The sequence below is a fragment of the Gadus macrocephalus genome, chromosome 5 (assembly GCF_031168955.1).
Source record: "Gadus macrocephalus chromosome 5, ASM3116895v1".
NCBI lineage: Eukaryota > Metazoa > Chordata > Actinopteri > Gadiformes > Gadidae > Gadus > Gadus macrocephalus.
The window spans coordinates 18,591,755-18,614,524 of NC_082386.1; the positions used below are offsets into that span (position 1 = coordinate 18,591,755).

At 52.1% G+C, this 22,770-nt stretch overlaps 1 protein-coding gene across 2 annotated transcripts; it reads right to left on the reverse strand.

The window, feature by feature from the left end:
* Nucleotides 1-73: 73 nt before the first annotated feature.
* Nucleotides 74-22,254, reverse strand: znf106a (zinc finger protein 106a). 2 transcript variants are annotated; one of them, XM_060051300.1, is made up of 22 exons: nt 21,941-22,254; nt 20,140-20,226; nt 19,584-19,645; nt 17,225-17,407; nt 12,406-15,009; nt 10,929-11,469; nt 10,648-10,714; nt 10,284-10,438; nt 9,358-9,418; nt 8,848-9,180; nt 7,612-8,485; nt 7,296-7,351; nt 6,661-6,806; nt 6,161-6,295; nt 5,204-5,320; nt 4,015-4,206; nt 3,579-3,641; nt 3,375-3,494; nt 3,000-3,071; nt 2,733-2,804; nt 2,266-2,412; nt 74-1,787 (listed from the first exon to the last, which is right to left on the reverse strand). In XM_060051300.1, the coding sequence occupies exons 2-22, from the start codon at nt 20,191-20,193 to the stop codon at nt 1,731-1,733; spliced, it is 6,111 nt and encodes a 2,036-aa protein (XP_059907283.1). In that variant the 5' UTR covers nt 20,194-20,226; nt 21,941-22,254; the 3' UTR covers nt 74-1,730. The 2 variants fall into 2 exon arrangements, with proteins under 2 accessions (XP_059907283.1, XP_059907281.1); XM_060051298.1 differs by having other exon boundaries at nt 21,932-22,254.
* Between the last annotated feature and the right edge of the window lie 516 nt (nt 22,255-22,770).

Here is a 22,770-nt window from a genome sequence, read left to right on the forward strand (position 1 = left end):
CCACCTTGTATGGGTGTCTGTGGATAACATCAGTGGAAAATACCGGAAGAAATGCTCATTCACGCCGGGGGGGTTGTGATGTTGCAACATGTTTTTTTTTTAATAACCTTTTTAGATTTGAAATCTGTTAAAAAAATCTCTGTTACAAGGTCCCGACTTTGAGGTGTGAGTCAAAGCGCGGGGAAGAAACAAGGGTGTGCCTGGTGCGGTCGGGGGGGGGGTGCTAGTGGCCTCCCGCAGGGCAGGTAAGGTGCATCCCTACAACGCTACAACCACAAGCCTAAGAACAAACTCCCTGGACTACACAGCGCGGAGCTGCCACGAAACAACGCGAGCAAAGACACGGCCTGCGACCTAAAGCTTTGTGTGTGTTTTCAAAAACAAAACTCGAAAAATTAACTACAAAAAAGAAAACGCCTCGACGCTGCCCGCGGTTGGGGGCGGTCTGAAAATGGCGGTTGGTTACATTTTAGAGGGGTGAGGTATGGCATGGTAGATGAATCTTAAATCTGTCTTTCTAATCGCTTTTTCCTCTTTAATCACCTCCTTCAATCCATCCCTTCACCTCCACACGAATGCCTCCTTTAAGAAAATAATTAAAACTACAAAAACCTTCACGCTGGGGAGGGGCGAGGAGTGGGGCGGGGGGGGGGGGGGGAGACGGCTCCCGTGAATTCTGCTCGATGCTCCGTCATCGTGAAATAACACAGAGTTCAGTGAAGGAAACCACGTCAATATAAAATCACTCATTCAGAATCAAAGAAAATCACTCTTGTTGTGCAAGAGCTTAAAAAATAACCGATACGCAATCAAACACACACACAAAAGGTAGGTAGAACGCACACCCGACACACATCTCCACATTCAAACACGGCAAACGTTTAACATTAAATTGGCATTTTTCCGTTCCAGGCTCAACAACGTCCCTTTACCATTATGGTACCGTCTCGCAACACAGAATCCTTAACGCCAAAAACTGCTTATGAACACAAAACGCTGAAAAAAATCATTGAAATTAAAGTTACGATTTCAACTAACATCTTGAACATGATGAACGTAAACGCAATTAAAACCGGCCAAGGAGAGAAGCTCTCCGTAGAAAAACCTGACTGAAATCTTCCGGGCACTTCCGACGCTAACTTTGCTAACCTGGGAAAGTGTTCTTCAGACTGAAAGGCAGAAATAAATAAATAACAATGGAACTAAATGTTGCTCAGGTTCACAAGTCACAACTGCACTCTCCACACAAACAATAAAACCATCTGTTGACCCATGCCATCGGGAAGCAAACCCATGTTTTGTTAAAAACCGAAAAAGGTGCTGATCCTGTTTTGGCAGTTATTCCCCGGAGCCGAGCGACCACCGCCCTTCCTCCACCTCCACACACAGACACTACCCGCGTTTCTTCACTTTGAGGGAAAAAAAAGCCTAGTGTTTCCTTGTCTTATTTGGTCAGTGAGGAAGAGAAAGGATCGTCGGGGTTCAGGAGGTCAGAGGGAATCAGAGAGACGGAGAGACAGAGAGAGAGAAAGGTCAAAGTTAACACATCGGAAAATAGCGATAGAAAACGGAAACCGAGGACTTCCTTCAGTTGGATTCCAACGGCAGACATTTTGGATGGACTGGACCAACTCAGCCTCGGTGGAGGGGGGAGACCAACGACCAGTCCCTCCCCCCAATATGGGAGGTATCTAGGGGGCCACGCCTAGCGACCAGGGGCGTGGGGGAACTCATGTGTCGGACTTGACCAAGTCCTCGACGTGTTTCTGCATGTGTGCCGCAATTCCCTGGAAAGAAGAAAATGATATTCAACCTCTGAGTCGGTCCAGACCATCACTGTCTAGAGTCTAGACCAAGGACGCCGAGCCTAGCAAAGGGTCCAGGTAGCCAGTCCGCTCCCCTCAGTTACCCGGACAACATTTAAAGGAGCAGTAGATGGGAATTAGAGGTCTTCAACTAATGAAAAATAATTTGAAAAAAAAAAAAACATTGCCCCTCCTTGAGTCATAAATCAGGGTTTTATGCCTCGACGCAAGGTTACAATTGTTGGGAGGCTCACGTCAGGCCCTTGTGGTGGACCCAGGGGAGGGTCCGGAAACCCCCTTAAGTTGCGTCGACGTGGAGCCATAACTACGCCTTTCGACTGCAGACATTCAGCTTCGAACCCATCACCTTTCCAAACATTACGTCCTCCTGGCACCGCCGTGAGAGGAATAGCGCTTAGAGCTGTAGCACCCGTCTAGGACACGGCGTATGTTCTGTTACCTGTTTGGAGCCGTTGCGCGAGCAGAAGAACTCGTCGCAGCTCCTCCAGCGGCACTTGAGGGTCTGGAAGCAGTGGTTGGCGTGGGCGTCGGCCAGGTGCTGCTCCAGGTGCTCCCGCACGCCGAAGACCAGAGAGCAGCCGTGCCACTGCAGACGAAGAGACGATACCATGCTGGGTCACCGCTAACTTATGGCAGAGTCACCGCTAAGTAAGGGCTGAGTCACCACCGCTGAGTTAGTACTGAGTAACCGCTGAGTTAAGCTAACGGCTAAGCTAACGGCTAACCTGACCTGTTAAACCGACCCGGCTAACCTGGCGCTGCTAACTGACTAGCTAACTGACCCTGTTCAACTGACGCGCTAACCTGAAATTAGATTTCCACTGGCTAGATAACTGACCCAGCTAACCTGACCTGCTAACCTGAGATGCAACTGAACGTACTGAGCAGCTAGGCTAACCCCCTCACCATGCAGCGGAAGTTCTGCAGGAGGTTCAGTTTGACGGCCTGAACACTGCCGTCATAGCACCCTGTGTAGATCTGAAACACACAACACAGGTCAAAGGTCACTTGTTGAATTCACACCTTTATGCTACCGCTAATATCAATGTGAAATACATGACAAAATAATAACTCATATCCAACATGATACATTTATTATACACAGCCCCAAAGGGATTCTGGTGACAGTTATGTGTTATACAGGGTGTGTGTGTGTGTGTGTGTGTGTCTCACCATGCTCTTGTAAACGGTCATACACATCACCATGTCCTTGTGCCCTCCATAGACCTGCAGGCGGTCATGTGACTGGAGAGAGGGGGGGGGGGGGGGGTATTACTCATCAGAACAGATGGGCTGCGCAAACTACCGTAGAGAAGTCCATGTTTACTTTCTTAGATGATCCGAGAACGGATCATCTAAAGAGAGACGGTTCATCTAAAGAGAGACCGTTCATATAAAGAGAAACAGTTAAACTGAGGAGAGGGAGATTGACCGTTCAACCAAAGAGAGACATTTCATCTAAAGAGAGAGTTCATCTGAACAGAGACCGTTCCGGGGGGGGGGGGGGGGGGGGGGGATAGACGGGTGAGACCAGGGGGAGAGACCTACCTGCAGCTCGTAGACCCTGACCAGTTTGTCCAGGCTGGCCGTCAGCATCACCTTCCCCAGGATGGCCACCATCGTCACCGCATGGCTGTGCCCTCTATAGATCCTCACCAGCTCCCCAGTCTGCAACGCACAGGGGTCAGGGGGGTCAGGGGGTCACGCAGGCCCCAGACAGGGAGTAGGGCTGCGGCAGGGCGGGGTACTCACATGGATGTTGTGCGCGTGCACGGACTGATCGCTGGAGCCGCTGAACACCAGGTCATTCACCACCTGGGGAGACAGGTTCAGGGCGGTTAGAGAGACGGTGGACCTCGTCGGCAACGACAGAGAGACATCGGTATTCAAGAGGGAGGGAGGGAGGGGGGAAGAGAGAGAGAGAGAGAGAGAGAGAGAGAGAGAGAGAGAGAGAGAGAGAGAGAGAGAGAGAGAGAGAGAGAGAGAGAGAGAGAGAGAGAGAGAGAGAGAGAGAGAGAGAGAGAGAGAGAGAGAGAAAAGAAAGTAAGAAAGAGAAAGAAAGAAAGAAAGAAAGAACACAGAGTGAGACAGACAACCAAGAATCCTCCAAGAATCCCCCACAATCCCCAGCTCTCTGCGACACAACAACAGGAAGTCCCATGACGGGAAACAGGAAGTGCGCGCCAACCTTCATGCAGAGCACCGTCTTTGTGTGTCCCCCCAGGGTGCGCAGCAGCAGGCCGTTGCGGGCGTCGCGCACGCTGACCGTGCTGTCGTAGGAGCCCACCAACAGCACCTTGCGGGCCCCTTCCTGGGCCGAGGACAGACAGCTGACGGCCCGGGGCCCGTGGCACTCAAACACCTCCATGGGCCGGTTGGTCTGCATAACATGGAACATGTTATTATTAGTGCTTTCAGTTAATCGCGTTATTAACGGCGTTAACGCAAACCAAATTTAACGGCGTAAAAATCGCGCGATTTTTTTATCGCGCGATTAACGCAATTCTCTTTTTTTTTTTTTTCTTTGGCTCAAAACAAAGAAGCAGTAGCCCGACTGCTATGTTCAAGGCAGTATGTTTGTATGTTCATCGTTTAATTGCACTATAGGCTTTTTTTTTTTATCTGTATTTATTTTTGATCAGTATATGCCAATGTTGTTATCAATAAAAAAACATTTGCTCAAGGCAAGCCGATGCACTTCTCCATGTTGATAAGAGCATTAAAATGAGAACAATTAAAATGAGAACAATTAATGGGACAAAAAAAATCAAGGGATATTTAGCATAGTAAAAACATTTGCGATTAATCGTGATTAATCGTGAGTTAACTATGGCATTAATGCGATTAATCACGATTAAATATTTTAATCGCTTGATAGCACTAGTTATTATACATCAAACACCTCCATGGGCCGGTTTGTCTGCATAACATGTAACATGTTATGTTAATATACATCAAAGACCTCAATGGTTGGTCTGCAGGAGGCAAGATGTTATGTTATGATGTTATCTTATTATTATTATTGATCAATCACCCCCATTGGCCTGCAGAATACAAAATGTTGTGTTGTTATTATTACTACCCGTCACATTCACGTTCTATTCAGGCCAGGAGTCGGCAGGTTCTTCACAAAACGATTTTATATTGTTTCTACTCTAGATCTAGTCAATACTACGATGTGATATTACCATAATTTTTGTACAATGCTTAGTCAAAAGGACCTGCATTTGGCAATAAACATGAAGGAGTTTGGTTTCGACATGCCCATAAAGGAGCTGAAACATGTATTGGAGAGCTCCCAGAAGGTGTGTCTCTCTGTCAGTCTCCCTCCTGTGTCTCTACTCTGTCTACGGTGCGAGGCATCGAGGGCTTCTGACCTTGAGGTTGAAGGTGGCCACCGTCCCGTTGGCCAGGCCGGCGTACAGAACCTTCCAGCGGCTGTGCAGACAGAGGACGCGGTCGGAAAGGGAGAACTGCTGCTCCAGGACCCCCGTCTGGAACACACACCCAGAGACACACTCAGAGACACTCAGAGACTCTCTCCTCTAGCAGACAACCGAGGATGCTTCCTCTGAGCAGGCATTAGGGCTTTGACTCAGAACTTCGTTATTCGAATATAATATAATGAATTCATTATATTGTAATGACCAGGGAAGAGGCAGTGAATGAAGCATTGATTAGACAGCGATTTATTAGAAACCTAATAAACCGTTGGAACACGCAAGACCGGTAACCATAGCAACGCGGTAAACAAACCTTGCGAAGCCCAATCCAGGTCTTACTGAAGGCATTTAATGGTCAAAATATTATTAATAAATATTCGAATATATTCGAATATTAATATTAATAAACAAACAAAGTTCGAATATGATTTTTGGGCAAAAGTCAAAGCCCTAGTAGACATTCAACCAATACCATCAGTAACACATCAGTCGTGCTCCTTAAGGACATCCAAAGAAATTCCAAACATTGGACGTCTGCATGCGTCCAGCGGCTGTCTCCGTCTACGTATGACATGCGCGATCCCCCACCCTAGCGGTGAGCAGAAGGTAAGAACCCTTATGAAGACGAGACCAGGAGATGCGGATGTCCCAGGTGAACAGAAGGTCAGAACCCCCTATGTTCAGGAGAAGCTTAAGAACCCCTTATGTTCAGGAGAAGCTTAAGAACCCCTTATGTTCAGGAGAAGCTTAAGAACCCCTTATGTTCAGGAGAAGCTTAAGAACCCCTTATGTTCAGGAGAAGCTTAAGAACCCCTTATGTTCAGGAGAGGCTCCTGTTCCAGGTGAACAGAGGGTAAGAACCCTTATGTTCCCTTAAGGCTGTGTTCCTACCCGGAGGCTGTAGCAGCGGACGGTCTGGTCACTGGATCCGGAGTAGAGGCGGTGGGTGAGCCCCACCATGGCCGACACCAGCACACAGTTCACCTTGGAGCTGTGGCCCTCAAACACCGCCACACACTCATGGCTCTGCAGGGGGGGAGAGAGGGAGAGAGAGGGAGGGGGGAGGGAGAGGGGGGAGAAAAGAGGCAGGGAGGGAGGAGAGGGGGGAGAGGGTGGGGAGGGGAGAGACGGGGGGAGAGAGAGGGGAGAGAGGGGGGAGAGAGGGGAGGGAGAGGAGAGAGGGGGGGAGAGGAGAGAGGGGGGGGGAAAAGGGGGAGGAGGGGGCCAGAGAAGGTAGGGAGGGGAGAGAGAGGGGGGAGGGAGGGGCGAGAGAGGTTCGAGGGGGAGAATCCAACATGAATAATAATGAGGATGTTGAGAAGGGGCGTGGCTTTAGCAATCCAACATGAATAATAATGAGGACCGGGATAAGGTCCTTGCGGGACACCCACCACCAGGTCGAAGGCCTTGACGGTGCGGTCCCCGGAGCACGTGTACAGCAGGCCCTTGTGGATCTGCAGCCCGTTGACCGCCTCCTGGTGGCCCTCGAACACCCCCTCTGTAGGGGCCTCCTCCTCGCCGGGGTCCGACGACACGTCTGGGACACACACACATACACACGCACACATACACAGAGACACGCACACAAACACACGCACACACACATTCCTCATTGTTAACGGCCAGCACCCCCTCACCGACTTAAAATGTTTTGCTGTATGTTATGTATGTATGTATGTATGTATGTATGTATGTATGTATGTATGTATGTATGTATGTATGTATGTATGTATGTATGTATGTAATGTATGTATGTGTGTATGTATGCATGTAATGTATGTCAATTATGGCACCCACTGAACTCCTGATCATCCCTCTGCATTCCTTCTCAAGACTAATTCCTTGCTAATTAAGGGAGTTTTGTCTTGCCCTCTTGGGGGCAAGGGTCAGGGGGGCGTCATAAACACCCGACCTGCTAAGCCCTTTGAGACTGTACCTGTGATAAAGGGCTATACAAATAAAGTTGATTTGAATCGGAGTGCAGTGTGAGGTGTGAGGTTGGAGCAGGTGGATCTTGGCCTCTCACCTGAGGACATCTTGGTCTTGATGGCCTTGGTGGGGGGAGGGGGCATCTGGCCAGCACTGGGGGTAGGGGGGGGGGGGGGGGGGGGGAACCAGTACAGAGAGAATGAGAAGCGGTCCTAAAGTCATTACTTTCCACTTTACGGCCAAAAAGCCCCTTTTCCCATCTAAAACGTCACTTTGAAAGATTAAAAGTATAAAACATCAAGCAATCAGGACCCGGACGGGCTAAGCAAATGCAAAAAAAGATGAGAAGAAGCTGCTTCTACTAGAGTGGACCACAGCGACACAACAAGGGGGCGCCGGTGCCCGACTCTCACCTGGGGTACGGCCGGACCGCGGGGGACGACGTGTCCATGTCGCTGGTCGAGCTGACCTCGTTGCAGGCCAGGTTGAAGAACTCCGCCCTGGACGAGTCCGGAGCCGGGCCTAAACCCAGCCCCAGTCCCAGACCCAGACCTGGACCCGGGACCTGGGGCTGCTGGCAGGCCATGGTCACCTCCATGCACTCCTCCAGCTCCGACGACACGAGGCTCACCACGTCGGCGCACGACTCCCCCATCTCCAGGGCCGAATCAAACTCCTCCTCCCTGGTGGGGGTCACCCTCTCCCTCTCCTCCTCCTCCTCCAGGGGCTCCCCGTCCTCCGGGGCGGTGGGGGGCGTGGAGGTGCTGACCGTGGACCCGGCGCTGGATCTCCGCCGCGGGGGAAGCCTCCTGGGCTTGGCGGCGGCGGCGTCCTCGTCCGCCTCCGTGTCGCTGGTGGCGCCCGCCGGCTCCGCCCCCTGCGTCTTGTTCAGGACACGCCTCTTCCTCAGCTTCCTGACGCGCTTCGCCCACATCTCCGTGGACAGCGGCACCTGCAGGGCGGGTGGGGGGAGGGGTAGAGGGTGGGGGTGGGGGAGGGGGAGGTGTAGCGCGGGGGTCGGGCCGCTCTCCTCGGACTTGACGGAGGCGTTGCCGTGGTTCCCGGGGTCCGAGGTCCGTCGGGGGGCCGTGAGGGGGGCCAGGGGGAGCTTGCTGTCCAGCGGGGAGCTCTCCCGGTCGACCTGGACGGCGCGGTCCAGCATGGGGCCCCCGGCGGCGGGGAGGTCGTCCTGGCAGTGGGCGGGGGAGCCGTGGCCCCTAGGGGGCGGGGTGTGGGTCTGGTCGGCCACGGGGCCCTGGTCAGGAGACCACTGGAGCTTCACTGGGTCTGGAGGAGATGAGAGAGGATGGTGATAAGCGGGAGGTTGGCTAATGTTAGCTTATGCTAGCTAATGTTAGCTAGCTACTGGGCGGGTTAGATTCAGCCAACGACTGGGCTAATGTGAGTTAACCACTTAGCTTATGTCAGCTAACCACTTCGCTAATGTTGGCAAACCACTGAGCTCATGTTAGCTAACCACTGAGCTAACGTTAGCTAACCATTGAACGGATGTTAGTTAACCACTTAGCTAATGTGAGCTAACCACTGAGCTAACGTTAGCTAAGCATTAGGCTAACATTAGCCAACCGCTGGGCTCATCGCAGTTTAGCACTGGGCTACCATTAGCTAGCCATTGGGGCTAAAGTTACCTGGGAGGGGGTTGGTTAGCGTAGCCGGTGTCTCTGGCGTGCAGCTTCGGACGAGGGTGACCTGGATCTCTTTGGACTCCCAGTCCGGGGACAAGGGCTCCTGCTTCACCACGGCGGGGGCTGGGGGCGTGCTGGGGCGGGCCGGGGGCGAGGAGGAGGCGGGCGGCGGGGTCGGCTGGCTGGGCGGGAAGAGGTGGACACTGGGGATGCTAACGTCGGTAGCCACGTCGGTAGCCACGGTGGTAGCGGTGGAGGGTGGGGGCGCCATGGAGGGGTCAAACTCCCCATGCTCCTGCTTCACCTGGGGCAGGGACGCTGGGTCTTCGAAGCCTCCTGTGGAGAGTGGATGGGGTCAGGGGACTAGGGACCAATCACCGTGGAAACATAAATGACTTATGCTATGACTTATCGGGATAAGTGACGGTACGACGTGGCTGTTTGAAACGAGTGGGGCGCGACCAACCCGGGGTTGATACTGAATGTGCCATCAGAGTTGAAGTGACGTCGTACCTTTCATGCCCTTCAGGAGCTCGATGCGTTGGTTCCTCAGGTTACCCATCTCTGTCGCCACCTGAGAGAACACCACTGTTAGATTTACTTCTCTTATTTTACCTAATTTGATCATTTTGTTCTTATTGCATCATGGGTCGGAGATAAACGCAATTTCGATTCCTCTGTATGTCTGGCACATATTTGGAAATTGACAGTAATGTTGACTTTCACTTTCACTTTAGACAGAGCTGCGGGTTAGCTTCAACCAGCTAGCCTGGGACTCGAAATACAAATCCATAGAGGAGCACGAATGTTCACAAAATAAATTTGTATGAACCTACTCTGCGGAGGAATCTGTTCCTCCTCCAGAGAGACAACAACAAGGAACAACAAATATGTTCACAGTGAAACAGAGCGAAAAGATGTGAAACTAAGAAAGAAATGAAAGATGGTTGACATCTGTGGTAGAGGGCGGGATGACACGCCATACCCATTGATTGACTAATTCCTAGTCTGGCTGTCTGTCGGAGACTTGGTGACTGTCTTGTCTGTCTGTGCCTTGTCCATCTGGGATAGTCTGTCTTTCTTTAGGTATGAATGCCTGTCTGTCTGTCTCCCCAGTTCCTGTCTGTAGGTCTGTCTGCCTGTCTTTCTTTACGTATGAATGCCTGTCTGTCTGCCTCCCCAGGTCCTGTCTGTAGATCTGTCTGCCTGTCTGTCTTTCTTTACATATGAATGCCTGTCTGTCTGTCTGTCTCCCAAGGTCCTGCCTTTAAGTCTGACTGCCTGTCTTTCTTTAGGTATGAATGCCTGCCTATCTGTCTGTCTGTCTGTCTGTCTCCCAAGGTCCTGTCTGTAGATCTGACTGCCTGCGATTCTTTAGGTATGAATGCCTGTCTGTCTGTCTCCCCAGGTGCTGTCTATAGGTCTGACTGCGGGCCTACCTGCTGCTTCTGCACCATGATGCGCTGCACATCCATGTAGGCGGCCTGCAGGGTGGCGCGGGCCTGGAGGAGGCCGTTGTCCAGGGCCTGCAGCGACAGGCTGAGCTCCTCCTCCTTCTGGGACACGGCCAGCAGCTGGTCCACCAGGAAGCGCTCTGGACGGACACACACACACACACACACACACACACACACAGTTGGTGAGAAATCTGATGTAGTAGCAGCTTCCCACCACAGGTGGTGCTGTTGGACTGGAGTATTTTTAAAATATATTGTTATTAGACATCTCATTATTTCATTCATATTATGAAGTACATCAACTGCTCCTGCTTTGTATATGATAAATGGTGAAAGCTATACCAACCCTTCTTGGATTTGATCTTCATCCTTTTGTTCTTCTTCAAACTGTGGATCTCTTGGCTTGGAATATCCTACAAAATAAGGACAGAAAAATAATTGGTTTTGTTTGAAAACCACATCAACGATAGATAATAAAGTGTATTTCACTAATAAGGCGCAAATGGCAATGTTGTGCAATTATGGTGGAGTGGAGGTGGAGGTAGTGAAGGACCTCCACCTCCACCCCCACCTCCACCTCCACCTCCTGTGTGTGGTCTCGGGTGGTGTCCCCAGCTGCAGACTCACCCCGGCCGCTCTCCTCTTCTTCCCCATGGCCTGGGCGTCCAGAAGCTCCGCCCCCAGGCCGCCGACCTCCACCTCCGACTCCGCCCTCTGGAGGACCCTCCCCCGGCCCTTCTTGACCCCCTCCGAGGGCCTCCGGGCCCCCGCTTCAGGGGCCCTCCCCGCAGCCGGCCCCCCGTCGGCCCCGCTCGCCGGCTCCGCCCCCTGGCTGGGGAACACCTTGTGCTCCGCCTCTTCCTGCTCCTCCGGGGCGGGGGGGCGGGTCTGAGGGGGCGGGCCCCCCTGCTGCTCCTCCTCCTCCTCATCCTCCTCCTCCCCCCCCCCATCCGGCCGGTCCCCGGGGACGTGGCAGGAGAACAGGTCGAGGGAGGGGGCGGGGCGTCCGGGGGCCAGGCTGCTCTCCGATAGGCTGCGCTTGCGCGGGGCCACAGCGTGGGCGGAGTCCAGCAGGGAGTCCCACTGGAAGCCCTCCAGCAGGGCCATGTCGGGGTCCTCCTCGTGGGGGGGCTCCTCACGGTCGTAGGACACCATCTCGATGCCGAACCTGCGTGGTGGAAGGGGGGGGGGGGTCAATATTGATTCACGGTTATTGAAACGATTATTTTTTTAGTTTGAAAACATGTTTTATTATTCAGCATGTCTCTCAGATTTCTTTTTTGCAATTGAGGACTGGTTAAAGAATTGTCAAAAAGAAAATGTTCCAATCGAAAATGATATACAGATATGTATTCAGCTGTCCTGCCCTTTCCATAAAATATTAAAAAAATAATAATAATCGATTATGTTAATTTCGTGATCGTTTGACGCTAAAATCGAAATCGCGATCAAAATTCAGTGAATCAACCAGCCCTAGTTTGTGTCCAGCCTTGGGCCGCGGGTCGGGACTACTGCTTACACAAGAGACTCAAGGCTCACTTGAGAAGAGGTCACCTGAACTCGGTATAGCCTTCCCCTTCTGACCCCCCACAGCCCCACAGTCTCCTCCCTCACTCTCCTCAAATCACCATCTACGCACTTCTTGTGTGTTGTACTTCCTGGCACTTAAATAGCACTTACGAAACAAAACCTCTACTAATAAACATGTACTACTACTACTACATCATCACGAGCACCCACAACCACCTCTACACCCAGGAAACATAGACCACTACCAATACTATTAAACCCAGTAAACATATACTACAACTCCCACTACACCAAGAACACGTGTACAACTACCACCACCACCACCTACTACTTCAGCCCATAAACATGTTTTGCTACCACTACATCTACTACTGGTAAATGTTGTTCAACCCAGTTAACATCTTCCCATCCCAAAAGAGGCAGAACCAAAAAAGTGTCTGCTTGTGATTGGCTGAAATGTATCCCTGGGTCGACTCACACCTGACATTTCATCCAATCAGCAACATACCACATAGCGTAATAACAACGAGGGGGGGGGGGGGGGGGGTCACTGATCGACCGCGCAGCGTCTCACCTGGGCCAGCCCTTGCCCTGGCCCTGCTTCTTCCGCACCTCCTGGTACACCTGCTCCCAGTTGACGTTGCGGCGGGACCCCGAGGAGCTGATGAGCTGGCGGACGGTGGGCTTCAGCCCCGACTCCTTCTCCGCGTCGCCCCTCCGCGACTCGCTCACGTTGCGCACGCGCCGGGCGATGTTCAGGTTGGGCTTGTGCAGGCTGGGCTCGTGGCTCCCCGGCTTCCCCTTGGCGCCAGCGTGCTTGGTGAGGAGCGGGCCGGTCAGCCCCAGGCGGGTCAGGCCGGGGGCGGCGGCGGCGGCGGCGGCCGGAGGAGGGGGGGGGGGGCTGCCGCCGTTCGGCGCCGCCTCGCTCTCCTCGGAGCCGGTGCCCTGGTGACTCCTCGACACTTCCTCCACCTCCACCTCCACCTCCTCCTCCTGCTGCTGCTCCACCTCCATCTCCACGGCTGCCTCCGTGCAGCTCCCATCCTCCCCGCCCCCCGCCTGCTCCTGCTCCTCCCGGGGGCCGGGGACGCCGGCGGTCGAGCTCTCCGGGGTGGAGGAGGTGCTGACGTGCACCGACTGGAGGTACTCTCCGCGGTCCGGGTAGGACGGCGCTGCCGCCGCCTTCACGGCCCCCCCACTAGGGGAGGGTCTCACCAGCCCCACAGCGCGGCTCCGACTGCAGCTGTTCTCCTTGTCGGCCCCCTCCGGGCTCTCCGGGGAGACCCGCTGCACCTCCTCCTCCGCCGCCGCCGCCGCCGCCACCGACGGCGGCGGGGGGGGAGGGGGGGCCGTCTCCTTCCTCCTCTCGCCGGGGACCCCCCCCGCCGAGCCCCTCCTCCCCGGCGCCGCCTCTTTGGATTTGTTGGGGAGCTCTGGGATCTGCTGCTCCTGTCTGGACTGCAGGGGCCCCCCCACGGCGGGGCCCCTGGAGGAGCCCGTCTTGGGCTCCGGCTCGGCGGGCTTCTTGTCCCGCGTGGGGGTCCGGACGGGCCTCGGCTTGTCGGGAGGGGTCAGGGAGGACTTCCTGTCTCTGTGGTCGGGCTTCCTGGCGTCGGTCGGCGGTTTGAGCTTTCCAGTGGAGCAGGTGCTCTGGGCAAGGCCTGAAGCCGGCTCTCCCTGCCTGTCTGCCGGAGTGTCTCTCTTCGTGTCTCTCTGCGTGGCTCGCTGCGTGTCCCTCTGCGTGGCTTGCGGTGTGGTTTGAGGCGTGTTTCGCTGCGTGTCTCGCTGCGTGTCTCGCTGCGTGTCTCTCTGCGTATTTCGCTGCGTGTCTCTCTGCGTGGCTTGCGGTGTGGTTTGAGGCGTGTTTCGCTGCGTGGCTCGCTGCGTGTCTCGCTGCGTGTCTCTCTGCGTGGCTTGCGGTGTGGTTTGAGGTGCGTCTCGCTGCGTGTCTCGCTGCGTGTCTCGCTGCGTGTCTCGCTGCGTGTCTCGCTGCGTGTCTCGCTGCGCGTCTCGCTGCGTGTCTCGCTGCGTGTCTCGCTGTGTGACTTCTGGTGTCGCTCGCTGTGTGTCCATCGGCGTGTCTCGCTTTGTTTCCCGCTGTTTGTCTCCCCGCGTGTCGGCCTGCGTGTCTTTGGTCGTGTCTCCCTTCGCGTCCCGCGGTGTGTCTCCCTTCACGTCGGCGCTGCTGCTGCCGCTGCTCCTGCCGCTGCCGTGGTCGTCCAGATGGGTGGCGTTGCAGCTGCTGCTCCTGCTCCCGCTGCTGCTCCGGTTGCGGTTCCGGTTCTTCTTGCTCGTGGTCGGCTTCTTCTTCCTGCCGGGGGCGTCGGCGTCCGACTGCCGGGGCCTGGCGTCGCGCTCCACCGGGGCCGGCTTGGCGAATACGCCGCCGCTGCCGGCCGTCTTGTGCTGGCACGGGCCGCCGCCAACGCCAACGCCAACGCCACCGCCGCCGGCCGTCTCGTGCTGGCACGGGACAGCCGCGTCCGGGTACCCCCTGGGCGGGTGCGCATCCTTCTCAAAGGCCTTGGTGGGGGGGTACGGTGACCAGCGGCAGGCCTTGTCCGGCTTGGGGTTCGTCCCGTGGGACTTGGGGCTCGTGACGTCGTTGCTGCGGTGGCAGACCTGTTGGGGGGGGAACAGCCCCGGCGGGGAGTGCTTGGGGAGGCCGCCCAGGGGGGGGCCAAGGTTGACGGGCCGGCCCTGCTGGGGGCCCAGGTTGACGGGCCGGCCCTGCGGGGGGCCCAGGTTGACGGGCCGACCCTGCGGGGGGAACTGGGGGATGTTGTTCCGGCCGTACAGCCCGTGGCTGCTGCCTCGGTTGCTCAGCCAGGGGTGCCGGCCCCTCGGGGACCCGGGGGCGTACCCCATCAGCGGGGGGGCCCCGTACCCCTGGGAGCTGCCCAGGCTGCCGCCGGACCACTCCCCCGGCGCGCAGCCGTGGAAGCCGGGGGCCGCGTTCTGGGCGTGCCAGGTGGCGCTCTTCCCCTGCAGGCCGTGGGCCCAGGCCGGGTGGTCCGCGGTGCGGGCCCCGTAGCCCAGCGGGGGGGGGGGCTGCCTGCCCTGGATGTTGAGCCTGAAGAGCTCCTTGGCCTCCCGGAGACGCTCCTGGAAGTCCTGCTGGCGGAGGCGCTCCGACTCATCGCGCGCCCGCCGCGCCGCAGCCGCCTCCTCCTCCTTCCTGTTTGGGGGGACGACGACGACGACGACATAAAACAAATAAAATAAAAGAATAAACAAAAGATAAACAAACCTATTTCTGATCCTGAGCAAGTGTCAATGCTGAAAGCTAGACAATAGATATTAGGGGAAGTGGAAAAGTGGTTGGAACGTCAATATGACAACAAGGACGAAGGAGAATCCGTGAAAAAGAGGGCGCATCCAGAAACACCAAAATGGAATATAATTGAATGGGATTCACCTCTGCATGCGCCGACCCTCAACTGGCGTTGTGCTTCTTTGGTGGCAAGACATTTGGCAATAGTTGCATGTTTCTCCCATGTTTCACAGTAAAGTGTGAGACTTTGCACCGGTTTAATGTTCATGTTTACCCTTCCAAATAGAACGCCGACTATTTGGAACACATAAAACCTACACAAAAGGTTTTGTGCCGATGAAGGGGGTACTCAAAGTATGCTTAAAGTCACCAAAGTACCGTAGTCTGACCAGTTTGTTGTTGGTCGATAGTTGGTCAACAGCACCGCGTGATTTGTACTTAAAATCACAACATGCATGCGTTACAATTTCGGGTTTCATCTCAAAATGACTCTAGGGCTGCAACTTCCGCCTCTTTCTTGTTCAAAACACCGAATGTATACATGGAATTCCATGGTAGGAATAGTATCAGTTAATTATAACTGATACTACTAATAGTCTCAATTCTAATCTAGAGTCAAAATAACATACGCCTGTGTTACAAATTGACTCTGTGTTCAACTCTACTCTGGTCTACCCAGTAATCCTGGGCTGTGGGTGAGAGGGCAGGCTTTGATAGACGAGCCTGACCACGTGCTTCCTCTATGAAGGGACATGTTCCAGCGTGACCGACGGACAGCTGCAAGACTCCCCTCAAACAGGCCCGGCTAGACGAGCACCGACCCAACTTCTAGAACTAGACGTTCACCCAGCTCTGCATGTGTAGCCTAACACAACGAGGATACCCTTATAACTCATATATTGCTTTATGCAACAAAACCCCCTTGTTACGTTACATTATATTTACAGTGCATTTTAAATATGATGCACATATCTCTACTAACTTCTAAGAAAACTTCTAAGAAAACTTTCAAAAAAAATACTCTTTATGATAAAATTGGTGGAGGAGTTGGTGGAGGAGTTGGTGGAGGTGATGGATGTCAACAACCTCCACCATAACTGGACAACTGGGCCTCTTCCACCCGATGTCATGTTCGCGAAGAACAATTAGCGGGACTAAGAGGACTTGTGTTATCTGGAGGAGGAGGGAAACATGCCCAGACCACCAGAGTGTGGCGGGGGCTGGGCCTTGTGTGGGAGTTGGCGATAAGAACCAGAGGAGCTAATCTGGTGCGCGAGGCTGACATCTGACCCGCGCCCGGCCCTGCTGCGGCCCTCCCCGACGGGGCTATAACTGGCCGTGACCACTGCAGGGAACAGGACTATACATGGCCCAGGAGGGGAGAGACACAGGCCAGGAGGGGGGGCCAACACAGACACGACAAACGGCCCCTCCATGGAGACAAGCTCTTCAGATATCGGACTGGGACACTGGAGCAGGCGCTAGGGGGTTGTTGGGAACCAGCTGGAGATTGGGTGGAATTCCTGATTGGAAAGTGGTTTCACAAATGTTTGGGAGAAATTATCCACTCGGAAAGAAGGAGAAATGACCGTAATTACAATTAACACAAATTGATAAAGTACCATTACTGGGAAAGAGAATATAAAAAAGTTTCTTTGCCAACTTTGAAAAATATATAATTTTTGTGACATTTCAATTATGCATGTAAGGAATTATTGCAACTCATATTAAGCCCACTACAAGACTATTCTAAGCAACCACAGACCAGAGAGATCTGAAAAGGCCCGCCTGAAAAGGTATTCTGAACAACAAGTCTGACTAAGGAGAGCCAACGAAAAAGTGCAAATAAATAATTTAAAAAATAAAATCACACACAAGACCTCAATTGCACACGTACTACAAGTCAGAAAGCAAACACACATTCAGAGAAAGAATTTTGTTCCAACGTTGTTCTCAAGAGCTCTAAGAAACCGCCCACAACCACAACCACATCAACAACAACAACCACCACCACCACCACAACAACAACCATAACAACAACAACCATAACAACCACCACAACAACAACCACCCCGTACAAAAAAAGCCCCGCCAAAACCCCAATGTCGCCGCGTCCTACCGGATCAGCTCTTTCCTCTTCTCGATGAGGTCCACCAGGGCCTGGTCGAAGTAGTCCACGTCCCGGTCCTGGCTCTCCGAGGCCTCCACGTTCTGCTTGTGCTGGGGGCTGGAGATGTGTCCGGCGTAGTCCGTCAGGCTGACCAGCGTCACGCGGCACACGGTGCAGTCGTGGCCGCAGTCCCTGGGGAGGCAGGGCCGGGGCAGAGGCTGCTCAGCGGTGGCTTGCGGCATGGCGGACGGACGGGCGGGCGGGTGCTCGTTTTTCTTTTTGTTTCGGTTTCTGTTTCGGTTTCTCTGGGTTTCTGCAGAGCCGTCGTCACGTCGCAACGTCGACAGGCTCTGAGGTTTTTTCGCGTTTAAAAAAAATAAAATACTCGGTATAAAGACTCACAGGAGAGGAGGGTACTCGACAGTCCTGTTTTTTTGGTTTCGATAAATCTCGAAAAAACTTTTTTTTCTTTTAAAAATCCTATTTATACTTTTAAAGATCAGGAGGTAAGCTAGCTTAGAATTTCTTGTTAGTTTTGAATCAATTGAATCTTTTTTGTAAGAACTTCCTGATCTCGTGGTGCGTCGGTGGCTTCAGGGGTCCATGGGTGACAGGGTGAGGGTAGGAGGCCTGGCCACGCTAGGGGCCACGGTGCGGGCCTATCCACCCAGCCACGGTGCACCAAAGCTGGGACGCGCACGGACGGCTGTCGGGCTCGCTGTGGAGCCTGCTGGGCGGTTCCTGGATGGTGTCCCTCGTGCACTGACACTCTATAGAAGGAACCGTCCGATTTTTTTCCCCCCCTGCTCCGTACACGCCCCCCCCTTGGGTTCCAAAGGCCCCGCCCCCTGCTCCATGGCAGCCAGTGTGTTATTAAAACATTTCCCAGAGCCTGTCGACCAATCGGGAGCAGCCGGTGTAAGAGGAGCCCCAAGTACAGCTGCACTCTAACCCTCGTTTCAAAACCCTCCCTCATCCTCCAAGTATGACCGGTGGAGGATCAGTGGACCCTGGCTGGCCGTACTTCAGAAGGGCGCTGCTGGAAAGTGTGTCATGGCAAGCGGCCATTTTGCCATCACCGGTGTGACATTTTATAGACCAGGTCGGGTTTCACTTTCCAAATGTTCCGTCATGGTCTAGCTTGACTTCCCCGTGACCGAACGCAAACGGATCCCCCGTTTGATCTTATAATTCGTTCTACGCTTTAAACACCCCACTCATGTGATGGCGTAATGATTTTATAAAAAAAATTGTTTGCTCAATAGAACGGAAATGGCAATCGACCTAAATAAAAAAAAACAAAGCTATCATGTACAACCCTCACGGCATGAAGGATGGACATAAAACACCCTTCACACAGACGTCAAGCATTGTTTTATCCCACAAAAGGTGGACCTTGTTCAACTCGTGGCCATGTAGGTAAGTTGGGTGAAGGAACAATCTAGAACCTAAAAGGAAACCATGACAGCTCAATGCATTATTTTTAGTTTGTCATGCATTCCATTCCGCCACCCAGGTAGCATTCAGAATCCATCCTGACAGGGTCGTTACCATTTCCCCCCCAAAGGTTCGAGAAGGTTCCCCGGACCGCCGAGGAACCAACATGGCAGCCAGGTGAACGAGGTCACTGTGCCGTACATCTCTCTATTCGCTCCACAGCCGCTGACAGAGTGGCATACTTGGCTAATCTGCCGGAGAGTCACGAGACAGCCAGTTGGCGTCCATCGGACACGCCCGTTGTTCTGACCGTTGGCGTCTAAATATACGCGCCCTGCCGGGGGACAGCTGGCTGCACCTCTTCTCTGGCTGATAACCGCTATGTGCACGTGGTCGTGGCGTGCTCGTGTTCGTGCACGGTCAAGTTCGCGCAACTTGACCGTAACCGCGTAACCTTTTCACCCACTGTTCATTCATTCATTGAGGCAATTTCGAAAGATATGCAGATTCAGCGAGAGATTTTTCAAGTCGCTTATTTATGTTCCTTCATCGTAACGCATCTTCAGTCAAACAATAAGGTAAGAAAATAAGTAATCTTGAGTAAGGTGCTGATTCATGGCGATTTAAATAATTATACAAATTGGAAGCATCATTTTGGCAACTGGTTAGTGTTACAAAAGCGGTGTGTTTATACTGATAAACTGGCCTTGGTACAGGTGTTTGATGCTGATCAGCTGGCCGTGGTACAGGTGTTTAATGCTGAACACCTGCCCTTGGTACAGGTGTTTAATGCTGATCACCTGGCCTTGGTACAGGTGTTCAATGCTGATCACCTGGCCGTGGTACAGGTGTTTAATGCTGATCACCTGGCCTTGGGACAGGTATTTAATACTGCGGGTTTGCAGGTGTGACGTGTCACAGGTAAACTCACCTGCCCTTCAGTTTCTCCAGCTCCCGGTGGTGGAGCATGGTCCTCATGTGGTCGTCCATCTCCTGGAACCAGAAGATAAAGAACAGGATTAGAATGACCTGATTATTCACACGCCATCTTTTTCCTTGTTACGTTTTAATCAGAAGCTTCACGTGCTAAAAGATGGAAACACAATAAATTAAACAAAATAAATTACAATTAATATTTAATTAATTACAAATAATATAATACTCAAAACAAAAAATAACTAAATAACTTAATAATAATTATAATAATAACCAAACATACTAAGTCATTTGAAACGGCTTGAACACAACATCTTAACAGTGTGAGGAAAGACCTAGAACAATGATATTAATATCATAGGGACGTATCCAAGCGACAGGGGGAACAACACTCTCTTCTCCGTTCTGAAACGTGAGGCGGCAGTGCCCTGTGTGACACCTCCTACAGTAGGGAGGGACAGCTGCAGAGAGCTCTGTCTGACAGGCCGAGCCCAGCTCAGCCCGGGCTCAGAGAGAAGCCTCTCTCATCACTCTGTCTGCGGCTGAATCACCTGCTTTGAGCTGCACACCATCTCGCATAGAATGCACTTCCGCTCTCTCCCCATCTTGGATCCGGTTCAGGGTTGCCTACGCCATGACTGGGAGGGGAAAGAAGAACACAGTAGCACGTGTTTACAACATACAGTGTCCCATGAAGGTCGCAGAGAGCAGCCCTGCTCTGGAGGGCTTTGACACGCGGCCTCTGCATTATAAATAGTGCGAATCAACCTCCGCTGGACTCTGCAGCGCTGCTGGAAGACCCAATAGCGTACAGTAACGGCATGCAGAAGGGGGTTATGGGGGGGGGGGCTACAGCCTCACCAGCTGAGACTAAGTGACCAGTGGGCCAACGTGGGATTCTGACACCTCAGACCGAACCCTGGGGTCAGGCCGCTGACGTTCTCTCTTCCTTCAACTCCACAACCCAGTTACTTCCAGCATACTGCGGTCGAATGCCTGGCGGAGCGGGGTCTGATTACCACCAGTGGGTACAGTCACACCCCAGCCTGCAGGCAGGGCACTCACTGGAGCGGGCGTGGTGGAGGGTCGCTGTCTAGGCTGGTTTTTAAACACCCACCCACCACAGGGGCATACATTAACACCAGCAAACTATTGGAAGGGAGCTGAACTTTGACCGTGGCAGCCAAGTGTGAGATTTTTTTGCCCAGCCACCTTCGAAAGATAGGCCACACCTGACTCACACCTTGAGGTCATGCCCGTCTGAAAATAATGTTCTGTTTGGAGTAATCGCTCCGCCCAACAGATGGCACTATTGACGTTAGACCTATGCATCTTAACAGGTTCCATAGGTTGGGTTATTATTTATAGTATGTCTTTAAGCACAGCGTGTCCTATGTGATCTACAGGACACAGCTACGGGTCAGAGAGGAGCAGATGGGGATCAGTGCCTCTTGCTCATGGTTGCAAGTGGATAGGGGGGGGAAGAACCAGGTACCTTAAGGCTGGTGGTAGAACACACCAACCACTACACTATCCTTCCCTTAAAATCCCATTTCTTAGGCATTTAGTTGTTATATTATCCTCGAGCCAAAGTGTTATCTGCAGTGGAACGGTGTGCAGGTTTAAGTAAAGGGAAGTCTAGGGAAACAATATAAGAATCTTCTGCAGGACATCAACGATTAGGGCCTTAGTAGCACCATGAAGGATGTTATGCATAATGACCCTGCAGTTATAAACACACAACTATGTACAATAAAAGCAGATAATTATAGGGTATTAGATATAGACGGAATATAACACCTGACTCGACCATATAGTTCATATTTCAAGGACAAATGGATACAATATCATACAATGAATTGGGGGGTGCGGTATTATCAACATGGGCTATGTACAAATCAACCTGGTGTATCATGCATGTTGAATAACGTGTCTCCTGGCCACCAGTCATGGATCATCCACTTCTAACTGTTAATGGTATTCACAACACCTAAGTTTTGCACACATCCAAAAGAGACTGGTGAGTTTTTAATCTGTCACCTGAATACCTGAACAAGGATGATGATCCTAAATATGTATGGTTCGCACGTTGTTAACCGGAACACATTCACTAATGTTTGGTGCATTAGTGGGAAGCCCAACTGACCGACTAGTATTCTATCCACATGGTCGATACATGCAGTTCCAGTAAGATATATTTTGATTTCCAATCACGTTATGCGAGTCAACGACGGCTAACCCTAGCTAGCTGCACACACACCCCCATCACCACCGTTACGTGTTAAACAAAGATGGCATGCAAGGCAAACCCAAGTGGTGTGTTTTTGCGTTCGAGTGTCGTACCGTATGTACCTCTTTGAGATCCAAAAGTTTGTAAGGTCTGAGGCAAACGAACCATTCTCTCCTCCACCGTTGAGGCTAAGTTAGCCAGCAAGCTAACAGCTAGCAGCAACAACAACACAGTCTGAGCTGCATTCACGAACGACACGGTTCACGAACAGTGTGTTACTCTAATGGGTTATAATTGTGGATTTTATATTTCAGTAAGACGTCGAAAGCTTAATGAAGATCTAAAGAAAAATAATAATAGTTATGAACGGAATGTAAACAAAGCCCCTGGTTCGGATACACTTCCTGTCGTTTTGTTGTTGCAGAAACGCAAACCCCGCCCCTTCAGAAGTAACCTGTGGCCTATTCTTTTAAAACATTAAATAACTTTTATGAAGCAATACATCTGTTTTTTTTTGTTTTTAAGTACACCAATTCGTCGATATTTGTACAAAAAGTTGAAATGAAATTCAAGCTGACTCAATACAGCTATATATATATTTTTTTTTTATTTCACCAATATGGTATATTTTGTGCCTCCAATTCTATGTATCATTGTAAAAATCTATATATATATCTATGACATAATCAAACATTTAAAATATAACATGGTGTATGGCCATTCAAGTACATTCCAGTTGATTGAGAATCACTGATTTAAAGATTTCACACGCTGTAACATGAAGTGGACAATTATTACTGGAAACTTTCAGTATTCAACTAAAAGAATACATTGACTCTAAACACATCAGAGCATGAGTATAGAAGGAATGGAAAAGTGTTACGTGAACACTAATTAGCTCAGCAAACAATATATGGTGCACATTCAAAATCAGCCACAACTTCAAAAAAGA